Source organism: Curcuma longa, chromosome 4 (assembly GCF_044706935.1).
Source record: "Curcuma longa cultivar G26 ecotype Majalengka, Jawa Barat chromosome 4, ITB_CL_G26_1.1, whole genome shotgun sequence".
Classification (NCBI taxonomy): Eukaryota; Viridiplantae; Streptophyta; class Magnoliopsida; order Zingiberales; family Zingiberaceae; genus Curcuma; species Curcuma longa.
The window spans coordinates 16,419,461-16,442,648 of NC_133864.1; the positions used below are offsets into that span (position 1 = coordinate 16,419,461).

General features: G+C 35.6%; 4 protein-coding genes across 5 annotated transcripts in view; 3 read left to right on the forward strand and 1 right to left on the reverse strand.

Moving 5' to 3' along the window:
• LOC141825961 (insulin-degrading enzyme-like 1, peroxisomal) overlaps positions 1–6,385 on the forward strand; it is a 39,751-nt gene extending 33,366 nt beyond the window's left edge. For both annotated transcript variants that reach the window (XM_074713224.1, XM_074713225.1), the window contains exons 21-25: positions 3,818–3,942; positions 4,019–4,070; positions 4,149–4,235; positions 5,649–5,771; positions 5,849–6,385. In XM_074713224.1, the coding sequence (XP_074569325.1) occupies positions 3,818–3,942; positions 4,019–4,070; positions 4,149–4,235; positions 5,649–5,771; positions 5,849–6,100 (639 nt within the window). In that variant the 3' untranslated portion in view covers positions 6,101–6,385. The remainder of the gene's footprint in view (positions 1–3,817; positions 3,943–4,018; positions 4,071–4,148; positions 4,236–5,648; positions 5,772–5,848) is intronic.
• A 1,017-nt stretch (positions 6,386–7,402) lies between these two features.
• On the reverse strand, positions 7,403–10,609 carry LOC141828046 (thioredoxin H2-1-like). Its single transcript, XM_074715398.1, has 3 exons — positions 10,437–10,609; positions 10,195–10,317; positions 7,403–7,781 (listed from the first exon to the last, which is right to left on the reverse strand). Exons 1-3 carry the CDS (start codon positions 10,560–10,562, stop codon positions 7,647–7,649), a joined length of 384 nt encoding a protein of 127 aa, XP_074571499.1. The 5' UTR covers positions 10,563–10,609; the 3' UTR covers positions 7,403–7,646.
• Positions 10,610–11,813: 1,204 nt separating this feature from the next.
• On the forward strand, positions 11,814–18,356 carry LOC141826240 (beta-glucuronosyltransferase GlcAT14B-like). The gene is given in 5 exon segments (XM_074713484.1): positions 11,814–12,021; positions 12,024–12,506; positions 12,603–12,678; positions 12,758–12,873; positions 17,519–18,356. Coding segments are annotated over 5 exon segments (1,341 nt in total). The 5' UTR covers positions 11,814–11,870; the 3' UTR covers positions 18,034–18,356.
• A 964-nt stretch (positions 18,357–19,320) lies between these two features.
• On the forward strand, positions 19,321–22,938 carry LOC141826241 (vesicle-associated membrane protein 721-like). The gene is made up of 5 exons (XM_074713485.1): positions 19,321–19,601; positions 22,030–22,171; positions 22,257–22,377; positions 22,465–22,527; positions 22,626–22,938. The coding sequence occupies exons 1-5, from the start codon at positions 19,412–19,414 to the stop codon at positions 22,767–22,769; spliced, it is 660 nt and encodes a 219-aa protein (XP_074569586.1). The 5' UTR covers positions 19,321–19,411; the 3' UTR covers positions 22,770–22,938.
• The last annotated feature ends 250 nt before the right edge of the window (positions 22,939–23,188 follow it).

Sequence of the window (23,188 nt, forward strand, 5' to 3'; positions counted from 1 at the left end):
GCAAGAAGCTACCCAAAGCTGCAAATTGCTCCATTAGAGGTATAGAGTCACAATCATCCTTGACATAGTCACATCAAGAATGAAATGACAATCTGCCTTTGTATGCTTGGTGTGCTCATGAAAAACATGATTAATATAAGTAAAACATGATTAATGTATATATCATGTTACTTTATTGTCTCAATGCATAAACGTTGGTTCTGAAATTTGATGCCAAATTCTTCCATCAGAATTCCATATACTCTCACTAGCAAATAAGTCATAGCTCAATAGTCAGCACTCAGTTACTCAACCTCACCACTATAAGGAGAAACAGCATTTTGTTCTTCCTTCCAAGTCAAGAAAATTTTGTCCAGAAGTGTGCAAAATGCAGGTGTAAATTGTGACAAACCTAACATGATCAACATCAGCAAAATCTTAAATTTGTAGATGTCTTTTCCTTTTATCTAGGGACCCTTTTTTATAGTTACAAATTCTTGACAAAATTTCCATTGACTTTGGATTTGTAGATTGATAATCACTAAGAAGTTTAGTTTAATCAATTTTAGCATAAATTTGGATGAGTGGTTGTCCTTTCTTCTTATACAGTAATCCTTTTCTAGGCTATATAGTGAAGAATCTTCAACACAATTTCCTGCTAACTTCTCAAGAACTTTAATTGACTAAGTACTCTAACTCCAAATGATATCCCAATTAGATATGCATCATCACCATCATCATTTAGATTTAAATAGACAACCACTAAAAAAAACTCAACATAGTAAGCATAACATGAGCTTGATATCCTTTCTTCTTAAATAGCAATCCTTCAACAGGGGTCTTTTTGAAATAGCAAAAGAATTATCAACACAAAACCCAGTGATTATTTGATATTGCTATAGTGGCCAGCAAGTAATACCTGCTATGATATGTGTGATCATGCATAATGTCATTGCTCAAAGGTGTAATTTCACTTACCAAAAAATACCCCACTTGATGACAATATAATAAAAGGTAATTTAGAATTATAAGAGCAGTAAATAACTCGGCATAAACCAGAGGTGTCCATATATACTCTGTTTTAATGAATATATATATATATATATATATATATATATATATATAGAGAGAGAGAGAGAGAGAGAGAGAGAGAGAGTGGATATACAATAGCAAAATGTGAAACAAACAAATGAAAATTAAAGTACAGACAAACTTGATTTAAGGATCTCTGAGCAACTCTATAAATTGACTGCCGACTAAGATTTCAAAGCATCCCTTGCATGCAAAACTAGAAGGAGAAGAAAACAAAAAAGGAACACAAATTGGTAAGTGGGTAAATAGGAAAGAGATGCAAGAATTTTAAGAGTTTAAGAAAAAGTTAAAGTCTTCATTCTTGGTACAACTCTAAAGTTTCAAGTTAAGGTTTTTATTTAATATAAAAATTAACTCATATTTTTATGCTACTTAATTATGAACATTTGTTTTTCATAAGACATTGCACTTAACTATTACCATTTACTTCATTTAATCCACTTTAATTGTCACCATTTATTCTCACAACTAAATCCATTTTAAATTATCATTTTTAATTGTCACTAATAAATCCACTAAGAAGTGAATCAAATCTATATAGCTAGTGTCATGTGACATATGGGATACAACCCTTACGGTGATAAACGACGAAACACTCTCGCATATATAAATACTTAATCGTGGATGACTCACACTGCCATGCCTTTATGCGGTATTGTGTTAAAAGGCTAGGATAAGAGATTCACTTTTTAATATTTATTTTTTCATTTATAATACCTATTGTTAATTTTAAATCTTTATTACACAATAGTTATTCCACTTTGGGTTTACATATTATTTAATTATGTCATTCTCAAATAATGGTCATTTCTAATGACTAACCTAAGTTAATGTTTGACAAATGTTGCATTAATTTAACCATATATTAAAAGATGCTATCTAGATAACAATAGGGATAAGGATGATGGTAAGAATGGGAGGGTGTTTCAAATCATGCATGAACAGGGTGAGATAAATGATGAGGGGTTGATCCTAGTTGTACATGAACATGAATGGCGGCAAAATAAGGAATATGCTCGGTAGCTTTTGTTTGTTAACAAGGCGTTCTCTTCACAAGAAGGGGGCAACAAGAGATAAGTGGTGGGGGAGTGGGAAGATAGGAGTTCATTAATGAAGGAGGAAGACAACACTTGGGATGTAAGTGTGGGCTTTTAGTGGTAAAGTGTGATGTTGCTTCAGATGAGCAACACTCAAGATGGGTCGGTTGCAACAATAGAAGAATCCCAACAAGGTGAGGCGGTGTGAAGGACATGTGAACCTGGCTTTGGATCTATATTCAGCGAGCCTACTTCTAATATCAAGTGTGCACAAATTGTGTGCCTCATTCTACAGCCATGCCATAGGAGAATAAAAAAAAAAAAAGAGAATATGAATAACCAATATGCTTGTACAGTAGTTTACAACAATCTGATCTTGTTAGACTCAAACAAAATAGATTAAGAGTTGAAAATAGAAAAAGGAAAAGGACTGCATCTTTTACTTTTATATGATTTATTTAAATTTTTCTAATTTGTTTGCATCATAAGATCAGTAATGTATGGCTTTGTGGAACAGGAACAATTCATTTGTAAATTTTGTGTGATAAGATGATCAATACAGGAATAGTAAAAGAGACATATTCATAATCATAAACTTAACCTAGTATATGGAAAATTCACAAGAAGGGAGGATGAGATCAAGACAGATGAAATTTTAGGAAGAAGAAGAAAGCCCATTCAGTCTTCTTTGCATCTTACCCCCTCACTTTGAAATGCAATGTAATTAAAGCAGAAAAGGTTATATTATATACTACAAAGCTTCAAAGTGCTTTCTTTTTAATTAGTTTTTACCAAATGTAACAAAACTTCCTCTTCCTTTTTATATATGCTCTGATGAATGTTTTGAGTTCCTAATTGGTTCAATTCCTAAATATAAGGTTTCAATCCACTGCATATTGTAGTTTAAAAAACTAACAGATTCTTGGAAATTTAATTAGGCATGGAATCAAAGTTCAAACTCTTAAGCCGGTTGGTATTTTGGTCTTTAACTACGACGATACTATGTATCATGTTGACGTTCCTATGTATGGTGTTGATAGTAAATTGAAGATGGAAAGAGGAAAGAGATGAAGCAAAAGAAAAAGATAAACAACTACATAGTTCAGTGTTTGTTTCCCATTTGGAACGTTACGATTTTGGCATTATGTAGGGAGACAAGCTACAAAATAAAAAATAATAACATTATCTCAATTTTAGCATAGTAAGGGATGTTGAGTGTTGACATGGCTCGTCGACATGATTGATACAATGACATCGAGATAATCATACATGGTACAAGACTTCAAACCATGCATGGAATTCAGATGAAATGTTCATGTTAAATAATACCGTTATTGTTTCATCAGCACATCCTAGCATTAACAACTTCTATTTTAAATAGGCATGGTTATCCAATAATTGTAGTTAATTGAAAACCTTTTTTCACTCTGATGAAAATATGTTTGCTGTAATGAATGTTAAGTCAACTTGATATAAAGTTTATGTATTATATCCGTTAGAAAGGGAAGGTATTTTAAAGTCAAGCCTTTGGCTTTGGTTGTAGTTTGAATCATAATCAAAATGTTTGCCCTTGTTCAGAAAGCTCATTTTGTCTTCTTTACCATCAAGAGTGATCTGAGACGCAAAATATGAAACTGATCACGCTATCATGTTGTATTTTATTTTATTGTGATTTGGAGGATTATGGTTCACATAAATATCTTGTGCAGATACATCAAGATGAGATCAAGCTCAATGTTAGACTTCAATTGTTTGCCCTAATAGCGAAGCAAGCAGCATTCCATCAGCTTCGAACAGTTGAGCAACTTGGTTATATAACTGTGCTTATGCAAAGGTATGAAAACTATGTATTTTACTGGCGCTGTGTAGATTCACTCTTTCCTGACTAATAATAGATAATGAACACTCAGGAATGATTCAGGCACAAGAGGAGTGCAAATTATAATTCAATCTTCAGTAAAAGTAATTCTGAACTTGTGTTCTTTTAGTGTTATGCTTGTTTTCCTTTTTTTTCAGTGATAACTTATTTTCAACTTTCAGGATCCACAATACCTTGAGGGTAGAGTTGATGCTTTTCTAGAAATGTTTGAAAGTAAACTTCAAGAAATGACAAACGAAGAATACAAGGTTGGTGACACATGTTTTCTGACATATTTCTTGTTGCCTTGTTTACCTGTCATAGGAACAGAGTAGTAGTTAGAGAATTTGCACTGTTATTCATCATTACATGCATAAATTAGAATATTAGATGTATGCAAATACTGGTGCTTAGGACTGCAAATCTTTTAGTCAGGATATAGGGAAATTTCTTTTAACATATTGGAAACTACTGGTCTATTTTGATATGAACTACATGGGCATACTGAAGAAGTTTAAGCCTTCTGGGATTAATTATCACTAGCATTTGCAAGTGAAATAGAAGAATACTCTTGAAAATCTTCTCATTGTAACGACAGAACAGCAAACTTGTAGTTTGTAAATCAGGAAGTGGTATAATACTAAGCCATGACACCCAAGTATTTACAGTTGATTACATCGATTATCCCTCCATAAGAATTATTCCTATTAATATAAGCACATGCTCTTAAATCTAAATATCATTGCATCTTTATTTACTGTTCGTTAGCAACCACCTATTCATGACTGCAGAAAATCTTGTTGCTTCATTTTTATTATCATTTGCAAGTGAAATAGAAGAACACTCTTGAAAATGTTCTCACTGTAACCACAGAACAGCAAACTTGTACTTTGTAAATCAGGGAGTACTATAATACTAAGCCATGACATCCAAGTATTAATATAGGCACATGCGTATAAGAATTTGTTTTAGTTGGAACAAACAGCTTGGTTCAGGAATGGTGTAGCATTTGAATATAGAGGTTTGAGCTCATCAATCTAGCCAGCTATTATAAGTAATTGAAAATCTGATCCTGTGACAAATCAGAGAATAGTAGCTCTGGATCCCGGCTATCACTTCTCTGAGAACAATGCATAAGATAGAGGACTAGACACCAAGGTAAGGGAGAACCAAACAACACATTGGTGTATACAGTGTCGGGCATTGTCCAGCTTTGACATCTGGACTGCCAATTGCCAGCTTTATTTGCTCATCAATCTTGTAGGTAAATAATGTGAAAGGTCCCCCTGCTTCGATGTGCCAGGTCTCATCACAAGGAATTGATGAATGCGAAGCACACCCTGATCACAACAAGAAGTAGATAACTAATTGACTGGTTGATTGACCTTATTATATTCATGTAGCTGAGATTTAGAGAGCAGAGCCCCTTTAGTTGCAGTTAAAAGTTTCCATCAGGCTGAGGCTGCAGATCCTATGAACCCTTATTCTTTGATGAATCTGATCTAGATAAGTAATTTCACCAAATGCTTTTACATTTTTAGATCTTTACCAAATTTTAGGTTTAATTTTTGACCATTTCTTACACTCCCTGATGTTGTGAATTGCCTGATAGATTTCTTGGAATTCTGATTAGCGATATTTATATCACCATTGTTTTACCATGTTAATGGCTCAATTTCCAGAACCACGTTAATGCCCTGATTGATATGAAACTTGAGAAATTCAAGAACTTGTGGGAGGAGTCTGCATTTTATTGGAGAGAAATTGATGATGGGACTCTCAAGTTTGATAGGGTAGACTCTGAGGTATGGCCTTGGGAGATTGCATTGTGCATCGTTTGTTGACTACTATTGCACCTCTAAGTTCTATGAACGTGTCACAGGTTGCAGCATTAAAGGAACTTGACAAGGATGAACTGATAGATTATTTCAACAAGTACATCAAAATTGATTCACCACAAAGAAGAACACTGTGTCTCCAAGTCTACGGCGGGCCCCAGACTGCTGAATACAAGAAGGTGATCCAACAGGAAGATACGCCCAAACTTCATCAGATCAAAGATATATTTACCTTCAGAAGGTCAATGCCCTTGTTTGGTTCCTTCAAGGGGGGCCTCGGCCTCACGAAACTATGAGCTCTTTTAAGATGAACAGCAGGCACAAAACCTCCCCATTCAAACCTCATGTTCTCATTCTTAATCCATTTTCTTGTGATAATCTTATAAACAAGTCAATTCCAACTACCATATCATTTACCATTCAGATTGCCGCAAGGAATGTAATGTACAATGACACCAACAAAACTCCTTTACACTCTATTTGATTGTTTCAGGATGCAGTTAACGGATTTCCCACTACACTTCCTTGTACAAGGATAGCTCTTGCTAAGTGGTAATATATTTTGGGTTTCCTTAGGTGTATTTCTTGGAATTCTTATTTGATATATCGTAGTGCCATGCCTGCCAGACCAAAAATTATCGAAAAATCGAACAATGTGCTCATATCACCAGGAAATTTAACAAATGAGAGCACGGTATGGAACACCCTATGGTTGGCTTGCGACCAGGAATGTAAGGAATACAATGGAATTGTTTTATTATTTGTTTGTTTTTAGTTGTTTGATTAGTGGAATAACATGAGATGATTCATTCTTGTTTCTATGCTTGATTGATTTATATATTCTTAGGATATTTTGAATCAAGTGAGAAGTAATTCGTATCTAGTTTTACATGTTCTTTAGAAAATATAAAATGAATCATCGAAGGCCGATAAAGTAGAGTTTTTACTTGAAAAAATGAGCTCTTGCAATAAGCTGTAATTGAGATTCGAATCTGAGATGTTTGATTATTCGCTGGAGGATTTAACCCAAAATTAAAAATTAAAAAATAATAAATAAAAAGTTCTTGCTTATAAATAAATAAGATATACATAATGATGCTATCATAAATATGCATTACTTTTTAGCTAATCAAGTTCTACAAGTACAAAATCTTCATATAGTTTAGATTAAACTAGTATCAAACACTAAGGCTATAATCTTAAGATTTCATATCAGTTGATAACTATTATTCTTTTCTAATAAAATATTTAACTAATATTAATAAATATTTAATAGTGTCGGATGAATAATGAGCAAAATGAAAATAAAAGAGTAAAACCTTATTGGTATTGTTCATTAAAAAAAAACCTATACACTGTTTTTATGAATTTTTATTTTCTGAAAATATAAATAATCAAAATTTCCCCTTCCCAAAACTACAAACAGGCTGCAATTCTTTGCTTTAAAAAAAGTCATCGCAGGCAATGAAATCAGATACAAGAACTTTTTGATAGCACAAGCAACTTCCAAGTCTTCCAACAACACTACCAATCTGCACAAAATATTAACTTTACTCCATTCCACACTCAAAGCAGATAAGAAATCAACACGCAAATACTAATTCAAAATGCAAGACATTCATCACGAACTTCGATTATTATTTTACAAATAGCATTCATGCAAACTAGATCAACACAATTAATGTGCAATCAATCATTAGCTCTTCGACTATCTTTCAATCAACATACAAGTTTACAATAAACCTTAGGAGAGCAAAGGAAAAGGAAAAGGAAACGGAAGATGCAACACGAGTCCTTATGAGATGGAAGGAACAAACTCGACACCGCTGAGAGATTTACATCTTACACATTGAGAAGCTCCTTGATCTGCTTCTCAAGCTCGTTCTTCTTCACGCCAACGATCCTGCCCACCTCCTTCCCACCTTTCACCAAAAGGAACGTTGGCATTGCCTGCACCTTCCACTGCTTTGACACTTCCTATACCATTTTTTTATTCCAGATCAGCATTACGAGGCTCAAATCCCAAAATCAGGAACTGCATGTATAATGAGCAATAAATTCTAAAAAAAAAGGAAAATAAAAAAAATGATCCAAGTGCCTGTCCAATTGACAGGTGAACATTTCCAGGAAAAGTAGCATATTCAGGAGGCCATCAGAAACCATTAGTCATTCAGGTTCGAGAATCCAACATGACTATTTCTAAATATGTTTTACCACTAATCAATAGGATATCAGATGCCACATGGATCCGACCCGTCAACCCAACTAGAAAAAAAAAAAATCAGGTTAGGGTCGAGGGTTTTCGGGTTTGGGTCGGATTTGGATTGAGGGTTTTGGATTGGATTAAATTCGGATGGATTCAGGTTGACCCGGGTTGATCCGGATTTAGGGTTTAGGGGTTTTTTTGGAGGTGAAATCTTGGTAATCCTAAGAGAGCCTTATGGCACTACACTGAGACTAGTAAAAACCTAACTTCAATCAAGGGATGGAAGGAGATGGCACTCATCCACTAACAATGTGACCTCATCTATGTTGACCACACCACCACCAATGGCATGACAACCTAACTGGCTGTGAACCTGATGATGTGGAGGAATCATAGGCCTAATCCTACAACAAGCCAAAAATAGTCAAACATGAACAATATGTCATGAAGGAGAAATTATAAAACGATAGATAAACAGTTGGAGCCAATTAAAACACCAAACTACCCTACACATGCCAGAACCTTTTTATTCTAGAACAGAGGGAGAGCCCATACCAATCATCTTCTCAATGCCCATGGTACAATCTTAAAATGGAACAATGAATCACTGATCATATAGAAGTCTAGATAGTGGAAATGTCCCTCTTCAGTGACTCAAATCTCACATTCATAAATCTTACCAATCACTCTCAAAGGGAGAATTCAGTAGAGTTTCTCAGCCCTGTTGACCCAAATCCATCACTGGTTTCATGTCATTCATATAATATTGTCTCACGCTTTGCCACATTGAACATACAACCTAACCCCCCAACTCTCACTCATTAGCAGGAAGGAAAGTCAATGCCCCACTTTAATAAAGAAGTGAAGCAATTGGTTATTCATATATTCTGCTTAAACCTCATGCTTAATCAAATTCTGCTCAAGTCTCCATCCCCACGTTTCAGATACTTGGAGTTTCACTAGAAAATTGAGTTTTGCAAATTGGATAACTCAGTGTCATAACTAGTCTAGAGCCAATTACAAAAATGGAAGGATTGAGCTACCAATCCCCGGTAAAAATGCCCATCCAGGCCAAGAGCAACCTAACAACAAGGTTCAAGAGTCCAAAAGATGTCATACATACTCCCTTCAATCTCTGAACAAGGGTGCAATTGAGATTGAAAAGACCAGATTCCTCAAGAAACTGCACCCAAGGAAAACACTGAGAACACTGAACAGAAGTGACAAGACAAAATACTACCTTCGAGAGTTGAGACCAAAACACTGAAAAATGTTTAGGATTAACAAAACAAATATAATAATTCACTAAGAGAAGTCCACTCTCCCTCCAATACCCTCAATCCATGCTATGAACACAAACTCTCCTAGAAAGGGGAGCAGGTACAGTAGGACCATAGATAGGAAAATCTGGCCCCAGAACCACATTCTGTAAGGCCACCCTTAGAAGGACCTGATCACAAAGACATTCTATCATGTTGATAGGGACAACATAGTACCTGTCAAAACCTGATGAACGCTTGATACTGGTGGCCAAATCTCAGACATGAAGGTTGAGCGAATCATACAACAGTAATCTGGCAGTTTGAATGATCCCCAGAGAACACAACACCAATGTCAACTTCCTAATGGTAATCTTCTTCTCATGAAGTGATCACAGAGAGGACAACACTTTAACAAATTGAAGTTGTGGTTTCATGCACAGTTAGCAAAGTTATCAACCAATAAATGGCATCACTTTCCTATGCTATTAATGAACACAATCAAGGCCTACAAGAAAATCACAAAATAACTAGATCCCTATGAGAGTACTCTTTAATCTACCACATGATCATCATCACTAGAACGAATCACGAGGTGTAACTAAATCATTCAACTCCACAAGGAACAAAATACCTATGTGAAGGACAATTTTATTCAAATCGTTTATTCAATTTAACATCACGGAGAAAATGCCCAAACGATAACCCCAAAAGTGATCCTTTTTTCAACAAAATTAGCATCAGGGAACACAATTTACAAACAAAAAACTATCGAACCCTTGAATCCGATTATTTCATCCAATTTAGGAAGGATTGGAAGACAAAACAATTTTAAGCAATTTTAAAAATAAAAAAGTACCACGCGACCGGAAAATTGAAGAGAACAGAAGAGGAAAAAAAAAAGAGGAACAAGAAGATGCATCACCGGCAACTCGTCGACATCGATCTTAAGGAAGACAGCGTCAGTATACTGGTTGGACATCTCCCGGAACACCGGCTCAATCATGCGGCACGGTCCGCACCAGGACGCCGAAAAGTCGATCACCATCTATCATCGAGAGAGGAAACAAAACAGCATCCGGTGAATAATCAACCTCGGTCAAAGGATACTATCGATGAATCCATAGATCAGCTAAAGAAAAGGGTTAAAGATTTAGGGCCATTTACCAGCTTGTTGGTTTGGGAGTGTGCTTGCCAGTTCTGGGACCATTCGCCAGCGGAGTGGACGGCGACAACAGCGGATTCGCCTTCTTCGGAGGCACCGGCCGGCGGGGCAGCGAAGAGATTGCCCATTCCTCTTTCTCTTAGCAGATCCCGATACCAAGACGAACAAGGGCGAGTGGTGGTGTGTTTTCCTGTACATAATAGGTTGAGTGAAATTTACATTAATGCCCCCCGGATAAATTTCCTTAATTACACTATTTAGAAATTCTTCGAATTTCCAAAATAAAAATATCATCTTATTTTATTTTTTTTAATTTTATTTTGATAATTCATATTTTATTTTTTTTTAAATTAATTAATCTTGGAGGTGTTTGTCTTAACCTCATGAAAAATTTTCATCATCTTAATTCCATAAAAAAAATTTATTAATCATCAAAATAAATTCAAGAAATACTCATGTTGACCGTTGACAATCCACCTCTATAGTTATAGAACATCGTACTAAGTAACATAACATTTTAATATTATATTAAATGGTCATTATTTTTATGTTCATTTCTTCAGTAAAGATGGAATCTGCTATTTTAACGGTTTTACACGATCGATTTACAATTGATTACAATTATCTTGACACTTTTCTTGTGCTCATATAATAATTTTAAGTTGATTTTAATTTTTTTAAAAATAATATTGAATAAGTTACTAAAGAATTTTAGACAAAAATTAAAAGAATATCTTTTTATTAAAATTGTCCATATACTCATCATTATTATTATTATTATTATTATTATTATTATTAAATCAGTCTTTCATTTGGTCTCATTGCATTTTTATTCTGGAAAATCTTTTTATTTTCGGAATTGTTATTATAGTAGTTATGATCTTTAATTATTTATAATATGATATATAATATAATATTATTAATATTTATCAAAGTTAAAAATATTTATATTATAATATATATATATATGTATTAAAAAAATATTAATCTCAGTTAGTTGCATTGACTCAATTTCCTGAGGTGATCGGTCAGATCCCATGAAAATTTCTCACCGGCCATAATATATATATATATAAATCATAGGTATTATACAACGTCAAACAATAATATTTTTGAAATTAAAAATAAAATGTAGCAGAATGAGATATTTTAATAATAAATTATTTTAAAAATTATTTTTGCCTTAAAATATATCTACTAAAATTGTTATAATTTAGATATTTTTATTCTAACCCTCACGTTTAAGTCATCTTTAACAAAGCAACCTCCCCAATTTAATCCAATTTAATTTTTCAAACGACTCAATTTCGTAGAAAGAGAGAGAGAGCTCTGATGCAGTTTCATAATCGAGCATTTATATTCTCTTTAATTAATAAAGCGTTCTGAATTCTGTTTGATTCGATTTTGTGGCTGAAGGTCAGTTTCCAGATCCGGCGATGAAGGCGGCCTTCAACTCCCTGCACGGGCGGCAGGCGGCGGTGGCGGCGGATCGGAAGTGGATCGCCCCGCTGGCCATTGGCGCCACCGTCTCCCTGGTGCTGCTCCTCTTCCTCACCACACTCTCCTCCCCGGACTCCCCGCTCGCCCTCCTCCCCTCTCGCTCCTCCCCTCCGCTCTACTCTCCCACCCATCTAACCCTTTCGCCGCCCTCTACGCCCCCGTGTTTGTCGAGTCCAAGCTCCGTCCCGCCCCTCCCGCGTCCCTCCGGGCCACCGACCCGCCGCCGCCGCCCCGCCTCGCATACCTTATCTCAGGCACCGTCGGCGACGGAAACATGATCAGGCGCGTCCTCCTCGCCCTCTACCACCCCGCCAATCGCTACGTGGTCCACCTCGATCTGGAGGCTTCCGCCGAGGAACGCGAACAATTAAGGGATTACGTTGCTAGCCATCCGCTCTTTGCAGCCGTGGGGAACGTCAGGATGATCACAAAGGCCAATCTTGTCACGTACCGGGGGCCGACCATGGTGGCGAATACTCTCCATGCCGCGGCTATATTGCTAAAGGAGGGTGGGGATTGGGATTGGTTCATCAATCTCAGTGCTTCAGATTACCCCCTTGTCACCCAGGATGGTAATCGAGTTTCTTTCTCATTTTATTGTGTTGAATAATTTTCTCTCTTTTCATGGACTTTGAAGTGAAGGCTGATATTTTTGTTGTTTGGATTAGATCTGTTGCATACATTTTCATATTTGCCAAGGGATCTCAACTTCATCGATCATACAAGTAACATTGGGTGGAAGGAGTACGCTATTTTCTATTGCATGTCTTCTAACTTGTTAGGATTGGATGATGTTCAGAGCGATTTCGTTCATTTTGTATAGGTTCCAGAGGGCGAAACCGGTAATTATAGATCCAGGGTTGTATTTAACTAAGAAAGCTGATGTCTTTTGGATTCCACAGAGGAGGAGTGTGCCCACTGCCTTCAAACTATTCACAGGTAAATGTCTCAAACCATTTTTTATTATTTCTGATTGCATTCTACAAGAAGGACTATTCAGATTTAGAGGGAATCTGCTCCAAGCTTAAAATTTTGAGCCAGATGTGAATCTAGAAAATGACCTTCTAGACTAATTATACATCCTCAGCTCCTCGCCACATGAAGAGTTTCAGACCCTTTATAGACATCATGAACAAACTAGATGTGAAAAATACATGGTTCAATAATTTTCTGTAGTTGATTAACTAGAGATCCATTTAGCCACTTGAATTGCTATTATGACCTCTGCAGTGCCTTGTTCTGAGAGGTAAATATTATTGTAATGAAGTCCATCTTGTCTATAAGAACTCAAATGTTCTTATTATACCATCAGTTTTTGTTATAGCCAGACAGTTATTCTTGATATATGTTAGATTTGCACGTTTTAGGTAGGTTGGTTAGTATAATTTGCTATGGCTTGTTAAACGCTGATGAATGAATCCTTTCGGTTACTTTCAGTTGTCATTTGCTGGAGAACTTGCTATGGATTTTTAAATACTGAGTTTTACTTATGGTGGCGTTTGTGTACAAGATGGGATAGCTATGTTGATTTGGAACCAAGGATGACAGAATTATCATTCACCATGGTGATTCAATTTTAATTGTCTGATTAGTAGGTGCCAAAATCCTTCAGGTGAGAATTTAGGTTCGGATCCATCTAGGTCTTTTTCCTCAACTTAGGCAATAGGTAACTAGGCTTTCACTTAGTAGGAATTAATTGCTAATGGAATAATGAAAGTGAAAAATCAAGAAAAAGGAGAAAGAGAGGCTATAAGTTCATAACTCAGTTGGTGCCAGCTAAGAAAGCAAAAAAAGTTCATTGTTTCCTGTTGTAGCTTGGAAGATCTACCTAAGGGTAACATAGCATTGAATACCACATACTGGGATTGTTTCTAGTGCAATTTGATTATTCTCATCATCTCTACCAATAGAGACAACAGAGCGAAGCATCCCATAGTTGCAAGGAGAGAAAGGTGTGCTACTACTACTTGATGTTGCAGCAAAGTCTTCACTGTACCTTCTCTACTGAAATAGAACAGGTAAGCAGCAAGTGATATTTGGTGATTACAAGAAGATTAGGTTAAATAATCTCTATGATTTTTTGTTTATATTAGACTATATCAATTTATGAGTTAATTAATCTTATTAGTGCTTATTTATAGGTGTATGTATTCTTTAAGGAAAAAATTTAAGGAGCGCTAAGCCCCTTGCTTTACATGGGGAAGTGCTCATTGCCTTGATCAATAGAAGATATAAAGGCCATTTGGTTGAAAACAGCCCAGCAAGTTTCCTAGTAGGAACTAAATAAACTAAGCTTGAAATAGAACAAATCTGATGATGTAATTGTACTGTGCATGTGGCAATGGGAGCAGCATGAACAATTTACAGATTTATATTTACTAATTTTTATCCACTAAGCAGAAGAATTTCTTATGAAGTTGATATTTTAGGAGGTTATTTTTTCAAGAGTAGCCGGATTAAAGTTGAATTTACAGTTTCATAAGGGTGTCCCAAGAAGATAAAGAATCAATGATGTACGAGTACTACATTTGTTAAACTGACCTTATATTGTTTCCATGCTATTTTTATCATAGAGAAAATACCTTCATCAACTATTTATAAATCTAAATCAATAGATAATTGTATTATGAACCATATTGTGACAATTTATGATGCCCTAGCAATTGTTGCGGAAACATATGAATTTGAAGGGAAGTTATCTATGTGTTTGATATGGTAAGAAAGAAATAGCTGAGATGTATGTGGAAATAATGGAAGTTTAGTTCATAACATACTTTAGCCATGTGCTCACAGCATGGTGGACTAGCTTCTTCAAGCAAAGTACTCAAGCCAAGCTTTCTTTGGGTCATTATTGACAGATTCCTTGATAAACCAAGCTTTCTGTGGGTCATTAGTGACAGATTCCTTGATAAACATCCATAGCCTGTTGAAGTCACATAAACTCTGAATTTCTTATGAATATAAGTGTGTTAGTTTTTTTTGCATTCTGAAATAGAAGTTGGACATGCCCATGCTATTACAGAACTCAAAAGGACTAACTAGAGGTTTTTAAATAATTTGAACTTAATAGTTTTTCTTCCATCACTGTAAGTCTGGATAAAGATTTGAGACCCAACCACAAGCTGTTTGTTAGTTAAGTAGGTTAGTAAGTTCTTTTAATAGTTTGCTATGCCTAACCCAGACCGTGCTTCTTGTGTGCCTGGAGTGAAAAGGCTATGAATGCAGACTAAAGGATTCTAAGTATTCTCAAAAAATATGAAATTATAAATGTTATACATAAATCAGTAATGTGTGTGATTTTCTATTTGGAGTTGTAACCATTCGTGCGATTATATTTACTTGCTTTGAGCATATGGAATCACAATGCTTTATCATAGCCTATTGCCAATCATTTCACAAATCCTACTGTCAAGATATTACCATATAAAAATTTGATTCAGATTGGAATCCTGTTCAAACAATAGTCTTTTTTCCTTTTAATATATTGTTTAAACGATTATTCTCTATCAAGGCCTATTGGTCCTTGTCTACTAATATTGTGCTGTGAGAGGAAACCAACACTTTGAGCCAGTGTTAGGTTGTTGGCACCTTTTGCCTTTGATCTCTTCTATTGCTTGTTTTCAGTATAATCTTTTAATTCTTTTATTTTGTGTATACCATGTTATCTGCCATAGGATATCGGCTTATGATTGTATGTTAATATTGTGTTGAGGGCATAGTTATTTAAGGCATGAAACGCCCAAAAGCGCATAGGTGCTATAGGAGCACACGGCCCAAAGTGAGGGGCACGCCTTACCGAAGTAAGACGCTTTGAGTATAAACTTTTACAATTCAAATATACATAAGGAATTTTTGCCAAAATATTTCATTAACAAAATTATAGTCCATAAAATATTAAATAATAATGTAAGTATAAAATTCATAGAAAATAAATACATTATACGCATAATTCAAATTTAAAAAAAAACTTCAAATATCTAAATTATCAAAATCTTCATCATCTTCCTCAGTCATATAATTATCATCATCACCGAATGTTTTAGATTTGTGTAGTTAAATCTTCATCAATTTCTTCAAAACTGATTTCTTCTTCCTCTTCATCAATAAGTTGGTTTATAGAAGATCTTCTCTTAGTTCCTTTTGATGTAGTTGCCCTTACTTCTTTTAAAGAAGATGAAACTCGAGATTTGATATTGTAGGCATCTTCACCAACTCTAGAAGCTCATGCAACTTTACTCCAAGTCAAATTGTCATCATCAAATACTAAATCATTTTCTTCATCAATGTTATCATTCAATCCTCCCATCAACTATTCATTGTTATCGTCTATCTCATCCAAAGAAATAGGGATAGTGTCACGCATATCATATCGACGTCTCAAAGCCCTATTATACTTAATAAAAACTAAATCATTTAGTCTTTTTTGCTTCAACCTATTTCTTCTTTTGGAATGAAGCTTCACACAAAACAAAAAATTATTTTAATTTTATTTTTTATAATAAATTTATTTAATATTTCCTTATATATTTATACTTACATGTTCAAAATCACTCTAGTTTCATTCACAAATAGAGAAATAAGTATATCATGCATGCTATGTAATTAATTAAAAGGATAATTAAAGGTGTGGGTTGGGCTTTTAAAAGTTTGTTTTGACTTGTACGTCTCGCTTCAATGAGACGAGAAAAATCGAGCCTCAAGCACGCCTATCACCTCTCACAAGGCGCGCGCTTAAGGCGCCCAAGCACAAGAGGCTCGCCTGGCTGCACCTTGTGCCTAGGCACAGCTAGGCGAGCACCTTTAATAACTATACTTGAGGGAGAGAACTAATACATTAAACCAATGGTAGATTGCTAGTGATGGTACCCTTTGCCTTTGCTCCTTTTTATTGCTTGTGTTCGATATATCTTTAATATTTTTTATTTTTATTTTTTTGTATACCATGTATCTGCCACAGGATATGGGCTCATGCTTGAGTCTGTTGATATTGTGTTGAGAGAGAGAATCAATACATTGAACCAATGAGAGATTGTTAGTGCTGGCACCCTTTGCCTTTACTCCCTTTTGTTGATTGTGCTCAGAATAAATTTTCTTTGTATATTCCTTGTTATCTGCCACAGGACATTGGCTAATGCATTATACATAGTGAAAGTGATGCGACACCAGGTTGCAAGGAGACAAAGCACCATGCTTTCACAATGAATTTCATCAATTAGAGAATTTTATTAACTGAAAAGATGAGGGAGAGGGTTGGAATCTTTTTAGAGGCTCCAACCTAACTGAAATTATAAAATAAAATTAAGCAAAAGGGGTAAGAAATAACTTTGAAAATAAATTCCTTACAACCTAAAACTCTCTCTCTTGAATTGGAGAGACTGCCTCACTAAAATATACTTATTTAACTCTAACCAAATTGAAAGATATTATTACTTACCAAATCATTTATTCAGTTTAATTGCAACAGAACTTTCTACATGCTTGTGAGTGAAGGTTTCTTATTCATATCTGTAAGTAGTGGTACCCAAAATTGTTCTGTTGCATCGCCAAGTATAACTATACAACTTTCACATTGGTTCTTTTGCAGGTTCGGCATGGATGGCTCTCTCCCATTCCTTCATTGACTATTGCATATGGGGCTGGGACAACCTTCCGCGAACTGTCTTCATGTACTATGCCAACTTCATCTCCTCACCAGAAGGTTACTTCCATACTGTCATATGCAATGCACAGGAATTTCGCAATACCACTGTCAACCATGACCTCCACTTCATTTCATGGGACAATCCACCGAAGCAGCACCCGCACTACCTCAACCATAATGACATGGCACGCTCGGTAGCTAGCAATGCGCCATTTGCACACAAATTCCGGAGGGATCATCCTATACTTGACAAGATAGACGCCGAGCTCTTACTTCGTAGGCCCAACATGGTCGTTCCAGGAGGCTGGTGTGCAGGCAGTGGAGAAAACGGCAGTGATCCTTGCATGCTTGTGGGAAATACAACCATTCTTCGACCCGGTCCCGGTGCAACCAGGCTGGAGCAACTTATGCAGTCACTCCTATCGCACGAAAACTTCCACCCAAGGCAGTGCAAGTAATCGCATGGAAGCCATTTCAGTAAACCAAAAGTATACCTCATTCGATCCAATTTGTAGGTTGTAAAATTTAATGTACGCACATTGGTTAGCTCAAGTCTCAAAGTATAGAATCGAGCATGAGGAGATCGAAGGGATGCACATAGAAGCTTGTTCCTATGTTTCCACGTTGGATTGCCTTCATGTTTGAGGCCCCCATTGGACTTTTAGCACTTCACTCTCTGTTTCTTACATTTTTCAAATCCAGCAGAGGTTGTTTCTTTCACTAATTGAACTTGTTCTACTTGAAGATTCTAAAATCTTTGGTGCAAATTGGAAAGTTTTAATCCATGAGATTATTATTCAAAGTAATGTTTTTTATTTTTTTCCATTTTGTCAATCTTTTTCAGTAGCATCTAAAGTTGCAGGACAATGCCCATCCACCATTTGAAATCTGCATATTGGCTGTCAGGTAGGTGCAATTGGTAGCTCCCAGCGGCTGCTGCTGGTGTGTCCCTCTCTCGTGAGAGGTTTATTCCAACAATGATAATTGTCTTTCAATCCAAAAAGGAAGCGACTAATTTTCAAACTTAGAAGACACTTTCAAATTGGAGCGGAACTTTGGCACAACAGTAAAATTATTATCGTGTGATTTAGAAATTACGAGTTCAAGTTTCAAAAATAACTTTTTAAACAATATAAATTGGCATATAATAGATTTTTTTTTGAGATCCCATATTGATGGAAACTTTGTGCGGTTTCTAACAGTTAATCGTGGAGTCGACATGTGGAACAGAAATGGTGAATTTCATTTTTTTTGTTAAAATTTTAAAATGATATAACTTTTATTAAAGTTGTTTGGAGTACAAATGAATGTTTCAAGCATCAAATTAAGAGTAAAGGCATTATTTTAATAAAAAAGCACTAATATTAATAATTAAGAGTATTTATTTATTGTTCTTGGAGCATAATTGAGTTGGTTATGACGAAACAGAGTTATAAAAGTATGCAAGGATTCGAATAATAATGTCTTCCTCTGTCATGGTTAACTACAATTTTTTAATTTATCTCTTCATATATGATCATGAGACTCGATCGTATGAAATTGTTAGGGTGGCAGATTCTACCTTTTACAAAATAGTATTTATTTATTTATTTATTTTGCTAAAATAAACAGCCTGTTTAATTAGATGATTATTTTTTTAGCCTAAAAAAATCACAAATTTAGTTGAGAAGCAGTATTCCTTCTTTGTATCTCCTCTATAAAAGACTTTGGCAGTAAGAGAGGAGGAACCAAAAGTGGAACATCTCTTCTCTTGCAGCTTTGCTTCTTCCTTCTCCCTTTGAGCTTGCTTCCCAGATCTAGCGTTAGGGTTTCCTCCTGGGGGTGCTAGGAGTTCGGATGGGACAGCAGACGCTCATCTACAGCTTCGTCGCGCGGGGGACGGTGATCCTGTCGGAGTACACGGAATTCACCGGAAATTTCACCACCATTGCCTCCCAGTGCCTCCAGAAGCTCCCTGCGGCCAACAACAAGTTCACCTACGACTGCGACGGCCACACATTCAACTACCTCGTCGAGGATGGCTACAGTGAGTCCCTGCCCTTGCGTTCAATTCTGTGGTTATTATGACTTAAAAGTTTGTAGCGTGACCTGATCTGTTCTTGTTGGACTGTTTATGCCATTTTTTGTTTGTCGTGGGTTATTGGATTGTCTTCCTAGTGAGATTCAGATGATTTGCGGTGGATTTGGAGGAATTAGGCTTCTAGTTACATTCGTTTGCTATTTGGGGAAGAAGGATGATACATTGATTGCTTCCTTCAGACCTGAACTGAAGTCCTTTGACTAGTAGGATTAGGTGGACGGAGAAACAATTGATCCTAAGATGTATACTCTTTAGTTATTTACTATTAGCCATTTTGAAGAAATTGGATGAGATGTTCAACTTTGGCCGTGTTTTTCACTTTGAATTGAAGCTAATTATTTTTCTTTTTCTGTGAGAGAAACAATCATCAACCTATCTAATCTGGTGATGTGAGTGTACTCTGTGTCATTTTAGTGTAAAATTGTGCAATTTATATCTACCATTGTTTTACAAGCCAATCTATGTGATGACTCTATGTACGAAGTGCTTTGGTGCATTGCATATGCATCTGCAGTCATTAATTTAATACCAATGGCTTATAGACCCAGTTAATTTTGACAAAGTGATAAAGAAAGAGATCTCTAGGCTGGAAATGATATTATGTGTGAACAAATGTTGTTGAATGGTTTTGGAAAGAAAAGAAGACTTTCACTGGAATTTGATGTACATCCAGCTACAAATCTTCATGGATTGACAACTAATGAGGCATCTTAAACAAGGTTGGACTTCGTGTTTAAGTTGTCCATCCAATAAGATACTTATTATGGATCAGTATGAATAATTTTCTAGGATCTAATAAGGAAATTTTAATGATCTTAAGAAGAGATTTATTACATGAAATCATGTCGGTATCATAGTCATTACTGGTTCCTCAAGTCATTAGAACCGTTCATACTCTCTTCATTTAAATCAAATTGTTTGATCAGTTAATCGCTATCACATGTAAAAGAAAGAAATTAGACCTCAAGCTCTCGTAATTCTTCTACAACGAAGTTTCACATCAAGCTCAATCCCATTGCAGTCTTTCTTGTTTTAAATACTCAGTTGATTCTTTGGCATTTGTTCTAGCACATGTAAGGGATGTTATCCCTGTCACTTTGTTGATGCTTTGTGTATGCATTAAAATATATATATATAGAGATATATATATATATAGTAGATAATTTGTTATGTTCATGCATATGTTTTCATCAACATAATATATGTATTTGAATCTAGTAAATTAGAATAATCTAGATGAACTGAAAAGTTGAACAGAACTTTGTGAATTATGTACAATGCAGTTCTTATTTGCATATACATTGCATCTATAGCTAGCTTCACTGCATGATAAGTCCACTTATGGTATATACAATGCCACGCACTACAGCATATACATATTTGTTCCCATAAACCACTTGTGGGAAACAATGAAGATCATGTTTCCTCCCTCCAATACCGATCCTAAACTGCTTTTTGAAACATTACAGATTGTATTTTAAACTGCTTTTTGCAACATTACAGATTGTATTTCAGGTTCCCAAACCTATCCTGGATTTGTTTTTATGAACTATGTTAATATACAAGGATGATCACAACGAATGTAGAAAATCTAGGTAATTATAATTTAAGTTAATCATTGACTATTGTTACGAGAAACTTGGTTCCGACTATGTATAGTTGCCAAACCAACTTTCTCAAACAAGGCAGATCATATTTTCATTTTCCAATACTCATCCTGACTGTTTTTTCTTAACTATGTTTTGGACAAGGAGTGTTGGGTATAGAGAGATAATTATAGTTCATTGCTATTGAGAAACTTGGGTTTGAATATAAATATAATATAAATAGTTGGAGACAGTGCAAATAAACTTCATGACTGATTATTGAAAGCAAATTTTGTTGCTTAAACAGGTAAATCTCAGATTTTTAGTCATTTATTAATGGTCAGAACCGTCCAGACAAAATTGCATCATTTCTTTGTCAGCTAAATTTCTCTATTCAGCCTTTTTTACTATAATCTGATTATATCGGTGAGCTAAATTTACATTGATCCTTTCCTAGTGGTAACTAATTTAAAATGTTGTTAATTCTTAGTTAAATTTCACTATCTGGTCTTAGCAATGTTGACTTGTATTTGATGGAATAGAATATGTCAATTTCTAGGGATCCTAGGAACAAACAATGACAATTTTCCCTCATCTGTGCCATTCTAGCTAGTGCCTTTCTGATGAACCATTAATCCTTTTGTCCCAACTATGTTGAGTCAAACACTACTTGGTTTACCAAGTCATTCTTTAAGTCACTGACCTGTCGAATTGTACTTGACATTGGTGTGTGTTTGCTTTGCATCCATTAGCCTAGTAGGACCTGATATGATACATCGATTTTGCAGCATACTGTGTAGTTGCAGTTGAGGCAGCTGGAAGGCAGATCCCCATTGCTTTCCTTGAGAGAGTGAAGGAGGACTTCACTAAAAGATATGGAGAAGGAAAAGCTGCAACAGCTGTGGCCAACAGTTTAAACCGAGAGTTCGGGTGCCATTTTAGACTATCCAACTAATTATCAGCATTTTGCTCCATACTAGTTAACTAGAACTATTAACTTCCATTTACATCTCAGGTCCAAACTTAAAGAGCACATGCAGTACTGTGTCGACAACCCTGAGGAAATCAGCAAGCTAGCCAAAGTGAAAGCTCAAGTTTCTGAAGTAAAAGGAGTCATGATGGAGAACATCGAGAAGGTGGGTAATCTAAACCTATTGCAGAAATCAAATATCCCAAGTTGCCTTAATTTTCTAAATTTCTATTGCGGCTTCTACTGATCATAGGTGCTTGATCGCGGAGAGAAAATTGAGCTACTTGTGGATAAAACCGAAAATCTTCGCTCTCAGGTAATGATTTGCAATGTGCAGCAATTGTTCTTTGTTTTGATATTCCAGCACTTTTTCCCCATGATTTTAATTCTATTTAATCTGTGATTTGTGTTCAGGCACAAGATTTCAGGCAGCAAGGAACAAACTTGAGAAGGAAAATGTGGCTACAGAACATGAAGATTAAACTGATTGTTTTGGCCATCATTATCGCTCTAATTTTGATCATTGTCCTGTCTGTTTGCCATGGCTTCAAATGCTGATGGGTGCTACTAATGCCATTGTAGCCATGGCTTCAACTGCTCAAATGGAAATGTTGCATTGATGAACATGAATGATCCAGGGCACAAGGACATCATGTTATAGGTGAGAATTTTACTGAAATTTCTTCAGAAATGAGGTGAGATCGAATACATACGACTTGATGATATATTTCAATGCATTTCTTGTTGCTACGTTAAGAAATTGTTGTCGATAGGATTTATGCTTGAATAGTACGAATCATTTTTACACATTAGGATTAAAACGATCATATCTTCCAATGGACAATTTTGAGGCAATCCCATTCCTTGCTACAAAATTTTGGCAAGAAATTTTAACAACCTTTTATTGAATAAAGGAAATTTGAAATTTAAAGAAGGTGAAATTGAAGGGAGGCCGCAGTTGGTGGACGCTTAATTTG